We start from the raw sequence: 19,367 nt of genomic DNA on the forward strand, positions 1-19,367 counted from the left end.
GGAGTGATACCACCCTACCTCCAGGAAGCATTTAGAAATGTGTGGTTGTCACAGAAGCTAGAGGGCGCTGTTGGCATTTACAGGCAGTGTGGGGAAGGGGGGGTTGCTAAGGGCACAGGAGTCCCTGTCTGTGAACTATACAGAGCCTGGTACATGGGAGCAGCAGGGCCCTGAGCCTGCCCTCTCATCTCCTGCCTCAAACTGGGGACTCCAGAGGTCAAAATCCTACATCCGCGGGAGCCAGCCAATCATAGAAATGAACCGACCTTCCTGGGCATGAGGAAGGGAGGGGTGAAGACAGCCACAGGTGAGCTCGTTCCTGCCTTAAAGGTGTTCAGATTCAAATCATTCTGACTGTTAGAAAATTGCTTTCCGCCAAGCTATTGTCCTCACGGATTGGTCCACCAGTCCTTGACCTTGGAGTCTCTGCCCCAGACGCCCCCCACTCCCAGCCCCCAGCCCCCTGCTGCAGTGGGAAGACCAAGGCCATCAGCAGCGCCCCCCCATTTCTCCCGTCCTTCCCGCTCTCTCCATGGCTTCCTGCTCTAAGGAACTGGGCATGCAGTCTTTTCAGCGTCTTGCTTGGAGATAGCCTTCAAACTCCCTTAAATTAAGGACGAATGAATCTAAATCCTTCTTGTGTCTGTATACTTTCAGCCTCTCTTCCTCCTTCTAAGCCCGCCTGTCCCTCTTAGGCTTAGTAGGGGGCTGGGATGCCAATCTTTCTGGATCCAGTGACTGATTCTCTGCACCAGCCCTCCCCTCTGCCTCCCTGGCGACTTCAAAGACTAAACCCAGTCCAGTTGCTCCATAGCCTCCCCCACCACCTCCAGAGGGATCATTTCCGGCCCCTGCCACCCCCTTCTCCCATCCTCTTCCCTCTGCAGCCTTGTCTGAGAGAGAAGGTCACACTCTGTTAAGGAACGTCTTAAAGACTGATGCCTCCACGCCTATCTTCCACCACCACCTTTTCTCTACGGAGCAGCTCAGGAGCAAAGGTCCCAGGGTGGGGCAGGGAGCTTTGGGGGAGGCCAGAAAACTAGCAGGCCCTTTGCACTTCTGAGAGAACCAGGCAGTCCCAGCTGACCCCACGCCTTCCTTGTCCCTTGCCCTAGCAGAGGACACTGCCAGCTTCTGGCTGGGTGGCCTTAGGCAAGTTATTTTACTTTTCTCATCTGTCAATTGGGGGTGACGTGCCTCTCTCAGAGGAGTGCTGTATAGACGACTGAGATTGTGGGGGGTGGAGCACTGTACTCCCCACAGAGGGTAAACTCATCATTGTTACCCCAAAACTGGGTTTGCCTCTTGGTGGATGTGGAGCCAAAAGACACAGCCAAGCCAAAGAACAGGAAAAGGAAGGATTTATTTGCAGCAATTAAGGAAAACACCTGGCATCTTTCCCAAAGCAACGTCTCCCCAAACAGGAAAATTGGGGAAGTTTTAAGCTAAGAATACATGCTTATTCATGAAGGGGTTTGAGCAGAGGAGAATTTAGCATGGAATTGGGGCAAGAGTCAGCAGAGTCTAAGGTTTAGTTGATTGAAGGCACAAGGGTCAGAAAAGGTCAACATTGGCTCCTCTCTCTCCCTTTTCAGAGATGGCCCACATTCTGTCTGGAATGTGTACCTACTTTTAATCTGAGCACCCAACCCCCACACCTCGTGGCCTTTCTCTTGCCTTTCAATGTATCTCTCTGAATAATCAATCTACCTTCACTTAAAAAAAAAGAAAGAAAGAAAAGAAAAGAAAAGAAAAGAAAAGAAAAGAAAAGAGAAAAGAAAAGAAAAGAAAAGGTCAACATTATCATCCCTTAGACTCCAGTTGATCTGCTAGTTGAGAGCTTCAGGCTAATTTTTCTTCTGTTTTTTTTAGATGAAGTACAATCAGTGTACAATGTTGTGTCAATTGCTGGTGTACAGCGTAATGTTTCAGTCATACATATACATACATATATTCTTTTCATATTCTTTTTCATTGTAGGTTACTACAAGACATTGAATACAGTTACCTGTGCTATACAGAAGAAACTTGTTATTTGTTTTATATATAGTAGTTAGTATCTGCAAGTCTTGAGCTCAGTTTATCCCTTCCCATCCACTTCCCCCCGGTAACCACAAATTTGTTTTCTATGTCTGTGAGTCTGTTTCTGTTTGTAAATAAATTCATTTGTGTCTTTTTTTTTTTTAAGATTCCACATATAAGTGATATCACATGGTATTTTTCTTTTTTTCTGGCCTACTTCACTTAGAATAACAATCTCCAGTTCCATCCATGTTGCTGCAAATGGTATTATTTTATTATTTTTTATAGCTGAGTAGTATTCCATTATATATGTATATATATACATATATATATATATATACACACACACATACACACCACATCTTCTTTATCCATTCATCTGTTGATGGACACTTAAGTTGTTTCCATGTCTTGGCTATTATAAATAGTGCTGCTGTGAACCCTGGAGCACATACATCTTTTTGAATTAGAGTTCCCTCCAGATATACGCTTCACGCTAATCTTTACCATTGAAACAGAACTGGAAGTCTTTACAACTTTGCTTGTGTTACCTCTCTTGCCTAAGTTGTTTGTTCTTTTGTTCCCTTAAGATCATTATTACTGAGACCTGTTCAAGGGCAAGCACTGTGACCTGGCTTAGGTCCCAAAATGGCTTAGGCCTTTTAAAATGGCTTCTCTTATGTGAGAAAGCCTTATCTGGTTCTTTTCCTCCTGGGACCCCCAACCCTTTCTGCTTACATCATCACCAGACTTAGATTCCAGCTGGGCCTGGTATGCAATTTGTGCTTTGAACAATTAAAGGGGGCATCATTCACCTAGGTTGTGATGCGGGGGGCACCCCCAGAGCTTCCTCCTCCTGCCAGTCGAATCTGGTCTCTGCATACACATCTTCGCCAGCCCCTCCTGACTCAAACCCAGTTCACTTAGCTCCTTCCCCAGCCTAATGCCCAGGACATCCTTGCCATCTCCCAAGGGGCTGGAGCCAGCCTTTCTCATCGTCTCTTCTGGTCCTTGGCATGGGGAGCTAGCTTCCTCTGTGCACAGCGGTGGTTCTGCTGGGGAATGGTCCTCCACCATGCTGCCTGCACCCTGCACAACACATGCTGGGTGTCCTCGACCAAAGTCACGTGTGATGGGGAGCTGATCTCTGGATGACTCACTGCCACTCTCCACAGCGGCTGCCCGCCACTCCCATTTCCTTCAGACCCTTCTCTGAAGCCTCCAACTGTACTACAGAGATGAGGCCACATCAGGGGACAGAGGTCCATCAGAATAGCTCCAGAGCTTGGTCCTCTGGTCTTGGAGAAAGTGGGGTCACAATGTGCTAGAAATCTTGCCATTTGGATGGACCTTGAGAGCAGCCTGCTAAGTGAAACAACTCAGAGAAAGACAAATATTCTATGACCCCACTCATATGTAGAATCTAAAAATAATTGTAAAATAATTAAAAAACTGAACTCATAGATACAGAGAATAGAGAATAGATTGATGGTTGCCAGAGGTGGGGGTGAGGGGCGAAGGTGGTTAAAGGGAACAAACTTCCAGTTATAAAAGAAATAAGTCCTGGGGCTGCACTGTATAGCATGGTGACTACTGTTAATAATACTCTATTGTGTATTTGAAAGTTGCTAAGAGAGTAGATCTTAAAAATTCTCATCACAAGAAAAAACAAATTGTGTAATTGACTATACTTCAGTTTTAAAAATGTGTAACTATGCATGGTGATGGACATGAACTAGACTTACCAGGGTGATCATTTCACAATAGATACAAATATTGAATCATTATGTTTTACACCAGAAACTAACATAGTGTTATATGTAAACTGTATCTCAATTTAAAAAAAAAGTGTGCTAGGAAAACCATGGAATAACATGCAACAGTTAGAAGCAATTATCTAGTAGCCACACGGCTAGAGGTGCAGAGCTTGAAAACATGCTGAGTGGAGATTAGTAAAGCAGAATGAAGGCAGTGGCTTTATTTTTTTTTTTTACATTAAAAAAAAGGTGCTTTTAACAGAATATAAAATGTACCATCTTAGCCCTTTTTAAGCGCATAGCTCAGCGGCATGAAGTACATTCACACTGTTGTGCTACCATCCCCACCATGATTATGAGTAATGCTGCTTTTGTGCACAAGTTTTCGTGTGAACATACATTGTCATTTCTCTCCGTAGATTCTTATACATCTTTCTAGAGTTTCTCTATGCAAATATGTATATTCTTATTTCTCCACCCTCTTTGCACAAAAGATGGCATATTATACACATCAGTCGGCCCCCTCCTTTATCTTGGGAAGACTGCAGATAAGCTAGGGGAAAAGGCTAGAAGGATCCACGCAGTAATAATTAGCTTTGGAGCTATCAATATGAATTCATGTTTACCTTAATCTAGGTACAGAGGGTGATATAAAACACATCTATAGATACGTGTATATACGAGGGTTGGTATACACGCACACATTTCCTTACTCCGCCAGCTGAGAGGACCCCAAAGCAACAACACTCCAGCAGCAACAAGCACACCTAGTGTTGGATCAGGCCACTCAAGATGCTGTTCTCTTGCTCTCTGTTCATCCCCGGCCCCTGCTGGACCAGAGCCTGCTTCACCTACACCCTACTCACATGACTGACCTTCCTACATACTTGCCGCAGGCTCTGGCTGGTAATTGTTCTTATCAAAGGGGCGGTGACGGTGAGAGGCGTGTCCATCTGCGGGTTTCCCTGGTAAGCAATGCGCCAACCTGACGTCAATTCCTCGTAACTGCTAACTTCCCCCTGCCCCCAGGAGCCAGTCAGCCCTCAGGAGCTGCTCCAGGACCTTGCTTCAGACAATAAGCTCCCGTATCCATTAAGCCACTGATGTCTGTTGCTGACTCCAGGCTCCTCCTCCTGTCTTGAAGCTGGGCGAGGACAGGTCTGTGGGGTGTAGCCCAACCCCTAGTGGCTAGTACTCAATTTCTAATAGCACTGTCAGATGGACCTAGGACTTCTTGGAGAAATGTCTGGTTCTAGGACTGGAACAGGAAGTATACAGGATGAGCCTGGAGGAGCATCCTGTAGTGCCAGAGGGTACGGAAATGCTAATAAAATTAAAATAAAATAAAGCAAAAACAAAAGAAAATGATGGAAGCACGTCAGAGGTGGAGTGTAATTCCCCACCCCTTAAGTGTGGGCTGCACATAGTGACTTCCTTCCAAAGAGGACCGTATGGAAAGCGAGAGAAAAGAGTAAATTTATGGCAGAGAATCACGACAAACACGACTCCAGGCAGGTGAGCGAGGTTAACACCAACTGTCATTAACCATGTGGCTAGAACAGACCCTTGAGATAATGTGATGAGAATGGCATTTTACTTCTGTGGTTTCCTTCCCCAAACCTCAGTCTTATCATAAGAAAAACATCAGATGAATCCCACTCTAGGGACATTTTACAAAACTCCTGACCAATACTCCTCAAAACTGTCAAGGTCGTCAAAAACAAGGAAGGTCTGAGAAACTGTCACAGCCAACAGGAGTTTAAGGAGGTAAGACAACTAAATGTACTGTGGTGTCTTGGATGGGACCTTGGAACAGAAAAAGGGACATTAGGTAAAAACTAAGGAAATCTGAATGAGTGTAGGTTTTAGTTAATATATCAATCAATACTGGTTCCTTAATTGTAACAAGTGTACTGTGCTGAGGTAAGATGTTAATTACAGGGAAACTGGATGTAAGGTACACAGAAATTCTCAGGACTATTTTCACAATTTTCTGTAAATCTAAAATTATTCTTTTTTGGTTTTTGGTAGGGGATAATTAGGTTTGTTCGTTTGTTTGTTTTAATGGAGGTACTGGGGATTGAACCCATCTAAAACTATTCTAAAATAGTTTATTTAAAGAAGTAATTAAAAGAGAGGAAGGTATAGCTCAGTGGCAGAGCACCTGCTTAGCATGCTTGAGGTCCTGGGGTCAAGCCGCAGTACCTCCATTTAAATAAAAATGAATAAATAAACCTAAAAAAAAAAAAGAAGAAGTAATTAAAAGCAACTCAAGTGCCCACCAATAGATGAATGGATAAAGAAGATGCGGTATATACAATGGAATATTACTCAGCTATTAAAAAAAAGAATGAAATCTTGCCATCCTTGACAATATAGATTGAATCTAGAGGGTATTATGCTAAGTGCAACAAGTCCGACAGAGAAAGACAGATACTGCATGAGCTCACTTATATGTGGAATCTAAAAAATAAGACAAATGAACAGACAGAACAGAAACAGAATTGTAGACACAGAACAAACAGGTGGTTTCCAGAAGGGAGAAGGGTTGGGGGAGGAAAGAAATAGGTGAGGGAGATTAAGAGGTACAACTTCCAATTGCAAAATAAATGAGTCACAGGTATGAAATGTACAGTGTGCTGAATATAATCAATAACAATGTAATATCTTTGTATGGCAACAGACCATAGCAAGACATCGTGGTGATCATTTTGAAATGTGTAGCAATACCGAATCACTGTGTTGTGCAACTGGAACCAGCATAGTGGTATAGGTCAATTATACTGTAAAAACAAACAGACAGACAAACTTATAGAAAAAGAAATCAGATTTGTGATTACCAGAGATGGGGAGTTGGGGAAGGGGAATTGGATGAAGGAGTCAAAAGGTACAAACTTCCAGTTATAAGATAAATAAGCACTAGGGATGTAATGTACAGCATGATAAATATAATTAACACTGCTGTATGTTATATATGAAAGTTGTTAAGAGAGTAAATCATAAGAGTTCTCATCATAAGAAAAAGAATTTTTTTTCTATTTAACTTTGTAGCTACATGAGATGTTGCTATTGTGATAACCATTTCATGATATATGAAAGTCAAATCATGCAGGATACCTTAAATGTATACAGTGTTGTATGTCAACTACATCTCAATAAAACTGGAAGGAAAAAAATTTAATAGCAAAATAATAAAAAAATCTCTAGCTGGAAGCTATTGGCATGAATAAAAAAATAAACAAAAATTTAAAAGTAATTAAAATACATACCTTGGAGATATTTTTCTATGAGTGTATGGAGACCTTCCTTATGATTTGTTATAGCTGCATAGTATTCCACTATAATTAAGTCTCATCATTTATTTATATCAGCTCTTTTTTTATTGTTTTAATTTTTTAATTAAAAAAATTTTTTTCAGCTCTTTATTGAGGGTTGTTTCCAATCTACTGTACATATGTCATCTTATACAGTGGAAGTATTTCTATAGGATAAATTTTTCTATAGTTGGATATTGGGCTAAAGAGCATATACATCAGTAATTCGGATACACATTAAATTCCCCTCCATAAAGGTAATACCAATTTACACTCTCACCAGCAATATGAAAGTGTGTATTTCCCCATCAATGCTGTTTGTGGTCAGACTTTTGCATATTTCTGATATGATGGAAGAAAAATGGTTTCTCAGCATCTTTGTAATTTGCATTTCTTTTACTGCAAGTAAAACTGAGCAAATATTCATGTTTTGCTTGCATTTTGTTTTCTGTGAGCATTTTATAGTCTTTGCTCATTTTTATACAAAGATTTTGTATTTTTTCTTAGAAAATTCTAGCAGTTATTTATATTTTAGAGATTTGACCTTTGTCTGCCTAGGGGCTGCAAATGTTTCCCTTTATCGTTTGTCTTTCCACTAGGTTTTTAATGCCTGCCCCGAGGACTCTGTCCCTTCACTCCAGCAGAATCCCCCTCTCCAGGCCACCTGCCCTCCTCCCTCACAGCCATGTCCCAAAGCCCCTCTAGTTCCTCACTCTTCCTAGTGACATTTGACCTCTTGGTGACATTTGACTCTATACTGAGGACTCCTCTTCTGTGAAAATGACATTTATTGTATCTTTTGTTGACTCCAGGGGTTTCACGTTCTCTTTAGGACATAGAAAACACAGAGAAGCACGCAAAAAAAATGAAATTCACCTTATATTCCACCTCCTAGGAAAACTACTTCCTGTTTATCAATGCATATGCCTGTCTGTATGTGTTTATCCACAAAATAAGTTTCTTAGATGTATCCAGTCCCTTTGGGAATCTGTAACTGCACTTGGATTTCTCCTTGTACCTATTCTGTCTCCACAAGGAGATAAACTTGAGGTGCTGACGTCGAGGGGACCCTTCTCCCCACCCCCCGCCCTGCACACCCCCACAGCAGCCTCACTCCCTCGCTCTCCCAGACCCCTGGCCACGTTTCTCCTGCCCCATCCCCACCGGCTCCAAGTTTAACCGCTGCCCACACTCCTGCCAGAAACATCAAACTCTTGGTTTCACTGGGTCTTCAGAACCACCTTGGTGGAAACCTGGGCTCATCAACCTACCGGTCCCAAACATGCTGATTTCCCTTCTGTTAGTGAAACCAGTCAAGAGGAACATCCAAGACTCGCCCAGGCATTGTTTCCGGCCCACGTCTTGCGCACACCAAACATTTCCCGAATTCACCCCCACTCTGTTTGGCGCCCTGTCCTCACGCCTGCTCTTCCTCACGTGGACTCTGTCCCCTTCCTGCATCAGGTCTCCCCACGATCGTTTGTCACGTGCTGCCCATCCTCTGCCCCAGCACACCTCCACCTTCCCTTTCCTCCCGAGTCCCTCTGAAGTCCTCCCCCTTCCCTGGCGCAGTCCTCCCCCCAAGGCCTCCTGAGAAGCTGCACATACACACAGCCCAGGCTCCACGCTGGCCCGGTGCCCTGGACTCCCAAGGTGCCAAGCACTTCCCCTGGCAGAGCATTTATCTCTCTGTATTGTAATTTCCTGTTTACTCCTGTCTCCCAACTGACCGTACAGCCAGGGCAGGACTGTCTTTGTCACTGACGTATTTCGAGTGCCTGCACGTATGTATGGACACTAAATAGGCTTGTTGATCAAGGAAAGGGATAACTCTCCCGGCTAATGTGACCACTCCCCACTTTGAACCTTCAAAGCTCTCCATCAGGGATGCCTCCTGGAGGGCCACAGTGGCCCTGCTGGAAATGGCACGCTCTTGGAGACCCAAGATGTGCAAACTCCTTCACCTCAGCTGTCCTCCCACCACCTTCTTCCAACTGCCACCGAGGTGCTCTCTGAACCGCAGTTTACTCATCGGTCCAGAGAAGGAAATGCTTGGGGAAAATTATAAGAACTTACCTCCAGTGGTACTGGGATGTATATTCCCCCAAGCCCACAATTCCAGGTCCACCAAGCATTCTTGGAATGAGGTTTTTGATCCCTTCCCTCATAGTTTCAGAATTCCCTCACCAAGAGAGATGGGGGTGAAGGAGGGGAGGGAAGAGGCCAGCCTGGGTTGGGGAGAAGAGAGATAAGGAGAGTTTGGCTGGGCCCTTCTGGGTCTGTGGCTCAGGGGGCAGGCTGTGCTACCTGGGTGGCTATGGAGGTGGTGTGGCCAGGTCACCTCCACATGAGTAGCTTCCCTGGCCTTCCTCCTGTACCTGTCCTGTTCTCACTTCCCAGATGCCAATCTCATCCCTGGCACAAAGCACTGTGGGGGCCAGAGAAGGGAGGGGGGCAGAAAGAGGCCAGCTCTGGACACCCATGGAAAGACTGAGGGCAGAAAGGAGGATGTCCCTCAGGGGAGAGCTAGAAGCAAGAGGCCTGCCGCCCCCCACACCATGCTCCCTAACTGTTAGGCCACACTGCCTTTACTTCCAGAAGGCCAGAAATTGTAGGACGCTGGGAAGAAAGAGAGGGCAAAAGATGAAGAGAGGTAGGGAAGTCGAGGTGAAGGGGACCAATACATGCTCCACTGTTATAAGAATGATATGCAGAATAAAAATAGGATGCAGAGGGTATTTTGCCATATTTCCTTTAGCTTTCTTCACTTTTTTTTTTTTTTTTTTTTAAGGGATAATACATTACAGAGACAGCTATAATCCCCTCCCCTACCTGTGGACCATCATTTCCTGTCCCTTCTCCCTTAGAGGGAGCCGTTCTCCTGAAGTCCTGTTCCTACTCTTACTATATGGGCATATGCGGGTATGGATCCACAAAAATATATACTACTGCTCTTGTGTTTTAAATTTTTACATATGTGGCATAATTTGGCTTTTCCCACTTGGTTTTGTCTTAACATCATGCTTTTGAAACTTATCCCAGTTGATACAAGAGTTAGTGTATTCATTTCATCTGCTATGTATCTTTTTTTTTAATTGAAGTGTATTTGATTTACAATGTTGTGTTAGTTGCTGGTGTACAGCATAGAGATTCAGTTATACGTATATGTAGATATTCTTTTTCATTATAGGTTATTACAAGGTATTGATTATAGTTCCTGTGCTGTACAGTGGGATCTTGTCATCTATCTATTTTATATGTAGTAGTTTGTATCTGCTAACCCCAAACTCCTAATTTATCCCTCCCCTCCTCTTTCCCCTTTGGTAACCGTAAGTTTGTTTTCTATGTCTGTAAGTCTGTTTCGGTTTTGTAAATAAGTTCATTTGCGTCATTTTTTTCTTTGAAATTCCACATGTAAGTGATATCATATATTTGTTTTTGTCTGACTTTATACTATTCCATTTTGATTAAGTTTATGATTCTGTTCTTCTGTTGGACATTGAAATTGTTTCCAGGTTTTTTTGTTGGTGATGGTGGTGGTGAGTTTTTTCAGTTTTTAAATTTTTATTATTATTTTTTTTTCTCAAGGCTTATTTGTTTATTTTTATTGACGTATAGTCAGTTACAGTGGGTCAGTTTCTGGTGCACAGCACCACGTCTTTGTTGTTGCTATTACAAAAACCATGAATGGACATCCTTACACACGTCTCCCTGTGCACATCTGTGAGAATTCCTCTAGAGCCACACCTAGAAGTAGAATTGCCAAGTTCCAGAGAAATGTGTGTTTCCTGCTTTCCCAGATATTGCCACACTGCCCTCTAAAATAATTGTGCCAATTAACCCTCCACGCAGTATTCCAGGGGTGTGTAATTAGAGCTTTTTCCAGAGTTTGTACTTCCCCATAAGCTAGTGTGGATAAATAGCTTTTCATATTTATGGACCAGTCATGTTTCCTCTTCAGGAAACGATCCACCCAAATCCTTTGTTCACTTTTCCGCGGTGTGGGGGTATGTGGGTGTGTGTGTCTGCATGTGTGTGTGTCCTTCTCTTATTGATTATAACAGTTCTTTATTTATGATTGACACTAAATCTTTTTCAGTTTTGTGGATTGCAAATTTCTTCTCCCAGTCTGTGGGGACTGGTCTTCCACTTTGTAGCAGATGTTTTTAATGGAGAGTTTTTGAGTTAATATTGAAGCTGGGTGATTGCTATCTGGGGGGCCATTATACTATTTTCTCTGCTTCTTTGTAGTTTTGAAAATTATATTAACAAATATTTTTGTAAAAATCTATAAAACAAATAATTCTCTACTCTCCAAAATTCCTTCAGATCAGCTCCTATATACATAGTTTTACTTTCCACATTTGGGTCTCTAATGCTACTGGAATTTATTTTTGTGGTTGGTGTGCCAGAGGATCAAATATTCTCTTTCCCTCATGGATGGCCAACTATCCTGGCTCTATTTTTGACTCTGAATGTCCCTTCTCCTCTGACCAGAAATTTCCCCTCTGCCCCAAATATCCTTGGGTCTCTTTCTAAGCTCTCTATTCTGTTCCTTTAGTCACTGTCTCACATCTTGCGGCACTGTTTTAATTCCCATGTTACCAGACTGGCCAGAATGGTATCTGTAGAGCCAGATGGATTTTCCCCTCTTCTTTTTCTTCTTCAGATTGACTTGGCTATTCTTGGCCCTTTTTCCTTCCATGTAAGTTTTATGATCAGCTTACCCAATTCCAGAAAGGAAAAAACCTAATACTGTTGGGTTAATTGGAATCTCACTGAATTTCCAGATTAATCTGGGGGAGAACCAACATCTTTCTAGCACAATAGCTTCCTGCCATTACCTGGGCACATCTCTCCATGTGTGAGGTCTTTTTTTGGTCCCTACATAAAATTTTTCTTTTCTCCATTAGGGTCTTGCTCAGTCTCTGTTAGATTTGTCCTTGGGACCCACAGGGTTTACTGCTCTCCGTGCCGCCCCCTGACATCAGCTGTGCCAGGCATGTCCCTCCTCACCCCCTCCCCCAGCACCTTCATCCAGCCTTCCTCCCACTGTCCAGGGAGCAGCTGTCCTGCTCCAACAGCTGACTGTTCCTGTGAGGCCTCGCCAGCATGGACAAGGCGCCCACCTCCCGCCTTGGGACCTGTCAGCTGAGTCTGGGGAGAGGGACAATTGTTTCAGTGGGGACAATGAGCTGCATTCTACACAGCACCCCCCACCCCCGCCAGAGCAGCTGTCCTTGTGGGCAGGGTGGGTCCCCACCTGTCAGCTCTAGTTGCTCTTTCAGGCAACATCCCCTTCCTGGACCCATTTTTTCTCTTCGTGTCTTATGATCCTGTCTAGTGTGTGTCCTGTGGCCCAATTGCCTGTTCATGGGTCCATCATTGCCTGGAACTGGTGGGCACAGGAATGGTGGTCATTGGTAAGGGACTGTCCCTCTCGAGGGGAGGAGCGTTCTCTCAGTTGTCACCCCATTCAGGCCTCAGATCCTCACAACAGCCCCACTCAGGGTCCCAGGCAGAGAGATGCGAGGATAGGTGACAGGGCTGAGCTCCCAATTCCAAGCTGGAATTCCGCCTTGCCCGGCCGACTCCTCCGATGCCTGGCTGGCCTCCACCCCTGCTCCTCAGGGCCTGCTCCCCTCAGCTCTCCCTGCCTCTTCTCAGAGTCCTTACTTGCGGGTCAGCACTGCCCTCAACTCCCCGCAACTGGGAAGGGCTGGGACCAGTGCTGATTCCCCAGGGGTGATACGGGGCGCCAGAACATGGTAGAGCCAGAGCCCAGGCCTCCATTGCTTCTTTGGGTGTTAACTGAACCCCAGCGCCCACTCTCAGTGGCTGTTCACAAGCCTCAGGGTACCTCGTAGCAGGCCTCCAAGGAGCAGCCAGTAGGGCTGGTCTCAGACATGGGGTGCTCTGGGAGGGAAAATCCACAAATGATGGAAGGAAGGAAACTCTTGTTTATTGGACACTCTCTAAAAGCCAAGCTCTGAACCTAGTAATCTCTCATCTCTTGATCCTGTCAGAAGCAGGTTCTATAATGATTCCCATTCTAGGGAGGAGGGGCACCACACAGCACAGCTCCAGGGGTCACTCCTGTCCGCAGTGGTGCAGCATGCCATCTGGTCTGCCCAGGTATCAGAGCAGCCCTGAGAGGGTCCCAGAGCCGCCGTGTGAATCCAGGTCAGCGTGACCATCGGGGGCACGCTGCATCTCCCTGCGCAGGTCAGAGCAGAGGGAGCGGCCCGTGTGGTAGAGAGCTCTGGACCCCTGGATGGAGACCAGCAGAAGCAGGTGGGAAGACCCGGAGGCCCAGTACTAGCAGGGCTCATGAGAACCCATCAGCTCTATTACAGCTGTCGGTCTGCCCGTCTGTTTATCTGTCATGCTGCTGACTCCTGGACGCTTGTCCTGTGTCCTCGGCACCACGCACATGCTTGTTGTTAACATGAATGACCCAATATACGATGTCTGTGCATGGGGGTGGTGGGGGTGCCCAGGACACATCTGGGCAGCCCTGAGAATCAGGGAGTGGACCAGGGAGGAGGACCTCAGTGGTTATAAGTTGGCACTCAGATACTTTAAAAAAAATTAATTAACTTTTTGCAGGGGGAGGTAATTAGGTTCATTTATTTATTTTTAGTGGAGGTATCAGGAATTGAACCCAGGACCTCCTGCAAGCTAAGCACACACTACCACTGACCTACACCCTCCCCCTCCTTTTTTTTTTTTTTTTTTTTATTGTCTTTGAGGAACAGAAGATTTGGCCAATTTCCTTCCCAGCCAGTGGAGGGTTGAGGGCAGAGGTCAGGGCCATGCAGGCAGGATCCATTACACGAGGCAAAATCAGGAACTAGAAGAAACTGCTCTCTGGCAGCTTTGTTACCAGAAGGGATGGCTGTCTTTCCAGGAAAGGCTGAGGAAATCCTTAGCAGAGCTGTAGGTTTTCTGCCTTGGGTCAGTCAGGCCAGGGTGGGGAGGGGTGGGTGTCGGGTGGGTTTAATCCCAGGTGAGGATGGGAAGGAGATGAAGGGAATTAATCCCAGGAGGGAATGGAGGGGTGGGGGCGGCTAGAGAATAAACTAAAACCAAATCCAGGCCCCAGACCCCTCCCCGACCTCCCTTCCCAATCCCTTCTGCGGTTTCCCATTGTCAGGGGAGACGGCATCCTGTTTCCTTTACCTGCTCCAGGCCCTTGGAGCCCTTCACTGTTTACTCAGGGCAAGGATGAGACAGGAGTCTGGCCCCAGGCCCAGGGTCCAAGGATCTCACAGCTGGAAGATCCCACAGCAGCAGAAACTGAGCTGGGAGGGGTGGGGCGTGATTCACCCAAGGCACAGCTACTTCAGATCTGGGGCAGCACTTGGTGGGACGTCCATGGTTCCCTCGAGATTATATAATTTGGAGAATCCCAGAGAGAACCTGACTTCCCCTCCCGTACGCTCAGTGTGGTCAATTCCTCCCCTCTAAGCGGCTCTGTCCAGGTGTCCTTAGGGCTCCCACACACATCCTGGGAATGTGTTTGGATCCACAGAGCTCTGGGGCTCAGGAGCACAGGCTCCAGGATAAGCAGGCCTGGGTTGGATCCCATCACAGAACCTTTATTCATTCTTACAACAAATGTCTATTTGCTGTCTAAGTGCTGGGGACACAGCAGAAGATAAAATACATATAAGTGCCTACTCTCATGGAGTTTACACTAGCGAGGGAGGCAGATAATCAGCAAGATAAGGAAGGAAGATATCTGATGAGATACAGCCTGTCAGAAGGATTTGCTGAGGAGACAAAGCAGAGGTAGGGATGGAGGGAAAGCAGCAGGAGATGGGGTAGAGGGAATGTGCTGTTAAATAGGATGGATGGATAATATTTGGGCAAAGACTTAAAAGAGGTGAGAGATGGAGCCCTGTGGATAACTGGAGACTGAGCCATATAGGCAGGAGCAATAGTAGGTGCAAAGGCCCTGGGGCAGAAGCACATCTGGCACAGTTAAGGAACAGGAGGCCAGTGTGGCTAGAGAAGAGTGAAAGAGGCAAGGACTAGAAGTTGAATCAGGAAGCCAGGGGGAGGTCAGACATCCAAGGCCTTACAGGTCACAATTAAAGCCTTTGACTATAACTCTGAATGAAAAGGGAGCCATTGGACAGTTTCAGCAGAAAAAGGACAGGCTCTGACTCATGATCTTATAAAGATCATTCTGGTCATTGTGTGGAAAAGAGAAACAGAAACACCAGTTAGGGGGCTACTACAATAATTCAGGAGAAAAATGACAAATGCTCAGACAAGGGTAACCAAGGTGGCATTGGCGAGAAGTGGTGAGATTCTGAATATTTTGAAAGCAGAGCCACCAGGATTTACTAATGTGGGTAGTGAACTGTAATAAGAGAGAGGTTAAGGATGACTTTGAGGATTTTGTCCAGAGTAATTAGAAAGATGCAGTTGCCACTTACAGAGGTGGGAAAGCCTGAGGGAGGGGCAGGTCTGCGGGAAGTGGCGGGGAGACCAGGCCATTTACCTGCTCTGTGATTGTGATTCAGGATAGGTTGCTTAACCCCTCTAAACCTCAGTTTCCTTATCTGTACAAAGGTCATAATAGTCGCTCCCCTGCAGAGCGGTGGTGAGAATTGAGATCATGAATTCACAGGCTTGATGCATATACGAACTCAATGCACATCCCACCCACAGCCCAGGGATGACACCGGCCATCACAGCTCCTCAGGAGGGGACAGAAAGGAAGGGAAGACGCCACCTATACATCTGTACTCTAGCTCCTCTCCCCGCTTTGTCCAGGTAGAAAGGGGATAGACCTTTTTGACAAAATTAGAAGTTTTCTTTCTTCAAGGTCTTTATGATTTGGGAGATGGTGATAATACTAATGGCAGATGGTGGTGGGATGATGATAAACAAATATATGCCCATGACCTTGCCCTTACAAAGCACTTTCATGGCCATTATCTCATCTGAGTCCAGCAAGGCAGAAATTATACCCGTTTTATGAAGTAGAAGAATGAGGTATTTAAAAATAAAATAGGGGAAGGATATAGCTCAGTGGCAGAGTATGTACTTAGCATGTACAAGGTCCTGAGCTCAATCGCCAGTATCTCCATTAAATAAATAGATAAATAAACCTAATTACCTCCCCTTCCCCCCTAAAAAATTGAGTAAAAACAAAATAAAACAAACCCCGATGGTCTCTACCTCAATACCTCGTGGAACCTTATTTAATCTTCAGGAGGGAAAGTGGGTGAAGATCTTTGGGTCCTGACATGGGTATCTCACTTCCTGTCCCTGAGTGGGAGTGCCACCCAGCTGTGTCCAGCTGGGCCCAGCTATGAGATGAACTGTGACCCAAAATGCCTGTCCTGGTCCTATTCTGTCTGGACCACTCTGAGCATGCCCAGTGTGTGGGCTGCAGCCTTATTGCTTCTGAGGTTTTGGGTCAGTGGGTCTCATATACTGTCCCCTTCTAGTTACTCCTTCCAGTGACTGCCAGTTACTAAGGTAACAGACCAGGGGACTGGAACCCAGGAGAATCAATGTGCCTCAGATCACACCATTAGAAAGGACAGTCTGGTTCCAACTCTGAGGTCTGCACCCAGTGGGAAGAATTCCTGCATATGTTCCTTCCAATGCTTCCAGCCCAGCTGCCCCCTCCCCTCCATATACCAGGTGCCAGAACACAGCTGTCTCTTCCAGGCTTCCCCAACCCAGGCAAGCTGTCCTAGGGTGGGGCTTAGCTGGGTGGGGCAGCCCTGGAGAGTGTCCAGTGAGACTGTGTCCCCCGCAGGCAAATTCAGCCAGACTTTGATGCTGAGCAGCAGTTCTGACTGGTGAGAGCTGCTGCCTGTCGGGGGGTGGGGGGTGGGGTGGGAGACTGCACTGGGAGCGTACGAAGTGTCAGGTCCCAGTGGATCAAGGGCCCTGAAAAGAAAACTTAGAATTGCCCAGGGAAGAACTCCTGCTGGATTGACGGAGAGGGATTAAGGACTCCCAGGTGACTGAGGGTGTGCATGAGGAGGGGGTGACTAGAGGAGGGGAGGTTTCAGGGGACAGTAGAAGCCCCTGGAGGCTGAGAATGGTGAGCTGTAGGTCTCAGTTCCTGCTTTACTCTTGCCTTGGCTCCCTGTCTCCATCTGTGCTATGGTTCCTGCCCCAGCCACCTTGCCCAGAGAAAGGGCTTCAGGAAAGCAAAAATGACCCATGAATTGAGATCTGGGAGTGGGAGGGTGTAAACTGAAAGAAGAGGCTTAAATCTTGCCCACCCCATGTCTTTGCCAGGTGAGGAGGGAGCGGGAAAGGCAAGTCTAGAGTCTGGATCACCTTGAAAGTCACTGCCCTGGCCATGCCCGCTCCGCTGCTTCCGCTGCTGCTGCTGCGAACACTGCTGGCCCGCCTGCTGATGCCAGCTGTCCGCCTGGCCCGCCGGCACCTCCTGCCCTTGCTGCGCCGGCTGGCCCGTCGCCTGGGCTCCCAGGATATGCGAGAGGCTTTGCTGGGCTGTCTGTTGTTCATCCTCAGCCAGAGACATCAGCCAGATGCCGGGGAGCCCTCCAAAGTAGCCCGCCTAGAGAGGAGGGAGAGGCTAGCCCCCCAGAAATAAGGCCATGAATCCTGGGAGCAGCTGTATCCATCAAAAAGCTTTCTTTTGGAGTAAGACTGTCCTGCCACCATCACTGACTGCAGCCTGCCCAGTGGGCCAAAGACATGGTGGGGGACTGAGCATGAGAAGGGTTTGTCCAGGACACGCCTCCCTACTCCCAGCAGAAATGATGGGTAGGATGTTGTGCATTTAGCAGAAAATCAATCCTTATCCCTCCCTCCCTGCATTCTTCTCAAGAGCTTGTCAACCACCTCTGGCCTCTGGGAGGAGAGGAATTGACTGGGGACTTGAGGTCCAATGAGGGACAATGCCTGACCCAGGGACAATTCAGTTAATCCAGACTGTCTTTGACTCGGGATTTACCTTAAAGTAATAAGACTTTGGTTCCTTTGGAAGTCAGTCTTGCTCCCAAAGCCCAGCACACACCAGGTGCTCAATAAATACTTGTTGGTTTGAATTCTTGGGATGCCTTTGAAAGTCTTGTCACACCCCTGCACTGCAAGACAGTCTAACCTGTCCAGAGGGCAGGAGTTGGGAAACAACGCAAGGCTTCCTTTTGCTACCCATTCCATTGCCCCTCTCAGTCCACATCTCCTGGAAGCTGTTTCTCCTGTCTAACTTGAGTCCATATATCACACTGTGACCCATTCGTCTTGGGTCTGGCTCGCCGGCACAAGGTAAGGAGGTAGACATCCTCAAGCCAGAGTGGAGACTCTTCTCAGCCAGTGGAGTGGGAAGAGGGAGATTTGTTTCCTCAGGGACCCTGTGGGCAGTCACCCAGCGGAGCAGTGTAAAAATGCATACTCCTGAGGGGCACTCTACCCAGGGTGGGATCTAGAGGGTGTCAGGTGGGTAGGGTGTGACCTGAGGAATTCTCATCGTTTCCCCTTCCCAGCGGGAGGCCCCTCGGGGTCAGAAGAGAGCTGTGGGAGGTATTTGCATGCCAGCCTCGGATAATTTGCTTACTGTTCCTATTCAATACTCCTCCTTCCCCCCTTCCCCCAGCGAGTCCTGGGCTCTCGGTTCAGTGGGGGAGAATGAGGAATACAGGCCCCGTTCAGGACCCTGAACCCGTCAGCATGCCCGAGAGAAGGTTGGTCTGGGAAGAACCGACATCAGAGCCATGCGCCCGCCCCAACGCCGGCCCTGCGGGACTTTCCTCTAGACCCCAGTTTCCCCTTCCCCCCACCACCCCCGGCACCATCTGCTTCCTCTCGGAGTCTCAAAAGCCAGTGCACGTGTTCGGCCCCTTTGGGAGGGCTGCCTGGCAGGAGGGGCGGGATGAAGGGGGTTCAAGTCCTTTTTTTTCTGCTCTGGGCCTCTCCTGCCGCCGACCTCCCGGGTCGCTCCCCACTCCAGTGAGGCGCCAGGCGGGACTGATGCCGGGATCGTTGCTTGCAGCCCCTCTCCCGCCGAGCAGCAGAGACCGGTCAGACCCGGCGCGGGCTGCGATTTCCGGGTACAGGGAGGGCCCCAGCCCCGAGGTAAGGAGGCCAAATGGGAACCTGGGGCCGGCTGGCCCGGGAATTTCCGTTCCAGCTCCCCGACTCCGGATGCCACCTCCGAAGTCGCAGCAGGTGCTCAGCGAGCAGAGGCGGAGCCGCGGCGGGGGGGCGGGGGGGGTCTGTGCTGTTTTCCCCCGCGGGCGGGGCGGAGAGCGCGGTGGGCGGGGTCCTC

At 47.2% G+C, this 19,367-nt stretch overlaps 1 protein-coding gene across 3 annotated transcripts; it reads left to right on the top strand.

Moving 5' to 3' along the window:
- The first annotated feature begins 50 nt into the window (after nucleotides 1-50).
- On the top strand, nucleotides 51-18,783 carry MYMX (myomixer, myoblast fusion factor). Of its 3 annotated transcripts, none has more exons than XM_032463175.1 (3): nucleotides 51-307; nucleotides 17,369-18,367; nucleotides 18,696-18,783. In XM_032463175.1, the coding sequence occupies exon 2, from the start codon at nucleotides 17,433-17,435 to the stop codon at nucleotides 17,688-17,690; it is 258 nt and encodes an 85-aa protein (XP_032319066.1). In that variant the 5' UTR covers nucleotides 51-307; nucleotides 17,369-17,432; the 3' UTR covers nucleotides 17,691-18,367; nucleotides 18,696-18,783. The 3 variants fall into 3 exon arrangements, with proteins under 3 accessions (XP_032319066.1, XP_032319064.1, XP_032319065.1); XM_032463173.1 differs by lacking the exon at nucleotides 51-307 and adding an exon at nucleotides 5,279-5,546; XM_032463174.1 differs by lacking the exon at nucleotides 51-307 and adding an exon at nucleotides 17,039-17,084.
- Nucleotides 18,784-19,367: the final 584 nt, after the last annotated feature.

This window comes from Camelus ferus, chromosome 20 (assembly GCF_009834535.1).
Source record: "Camelus ferus isolate YT-003-E chromosome 20, BCGSAC_Cfer_1.0, whole genome shotgun sequence".
Lineage (NCBI taxonomy): Eukaryota > Metazoa > Chordata > Mammalia > Artiodactyla > Camelidae > Camelus > Camelus ferus.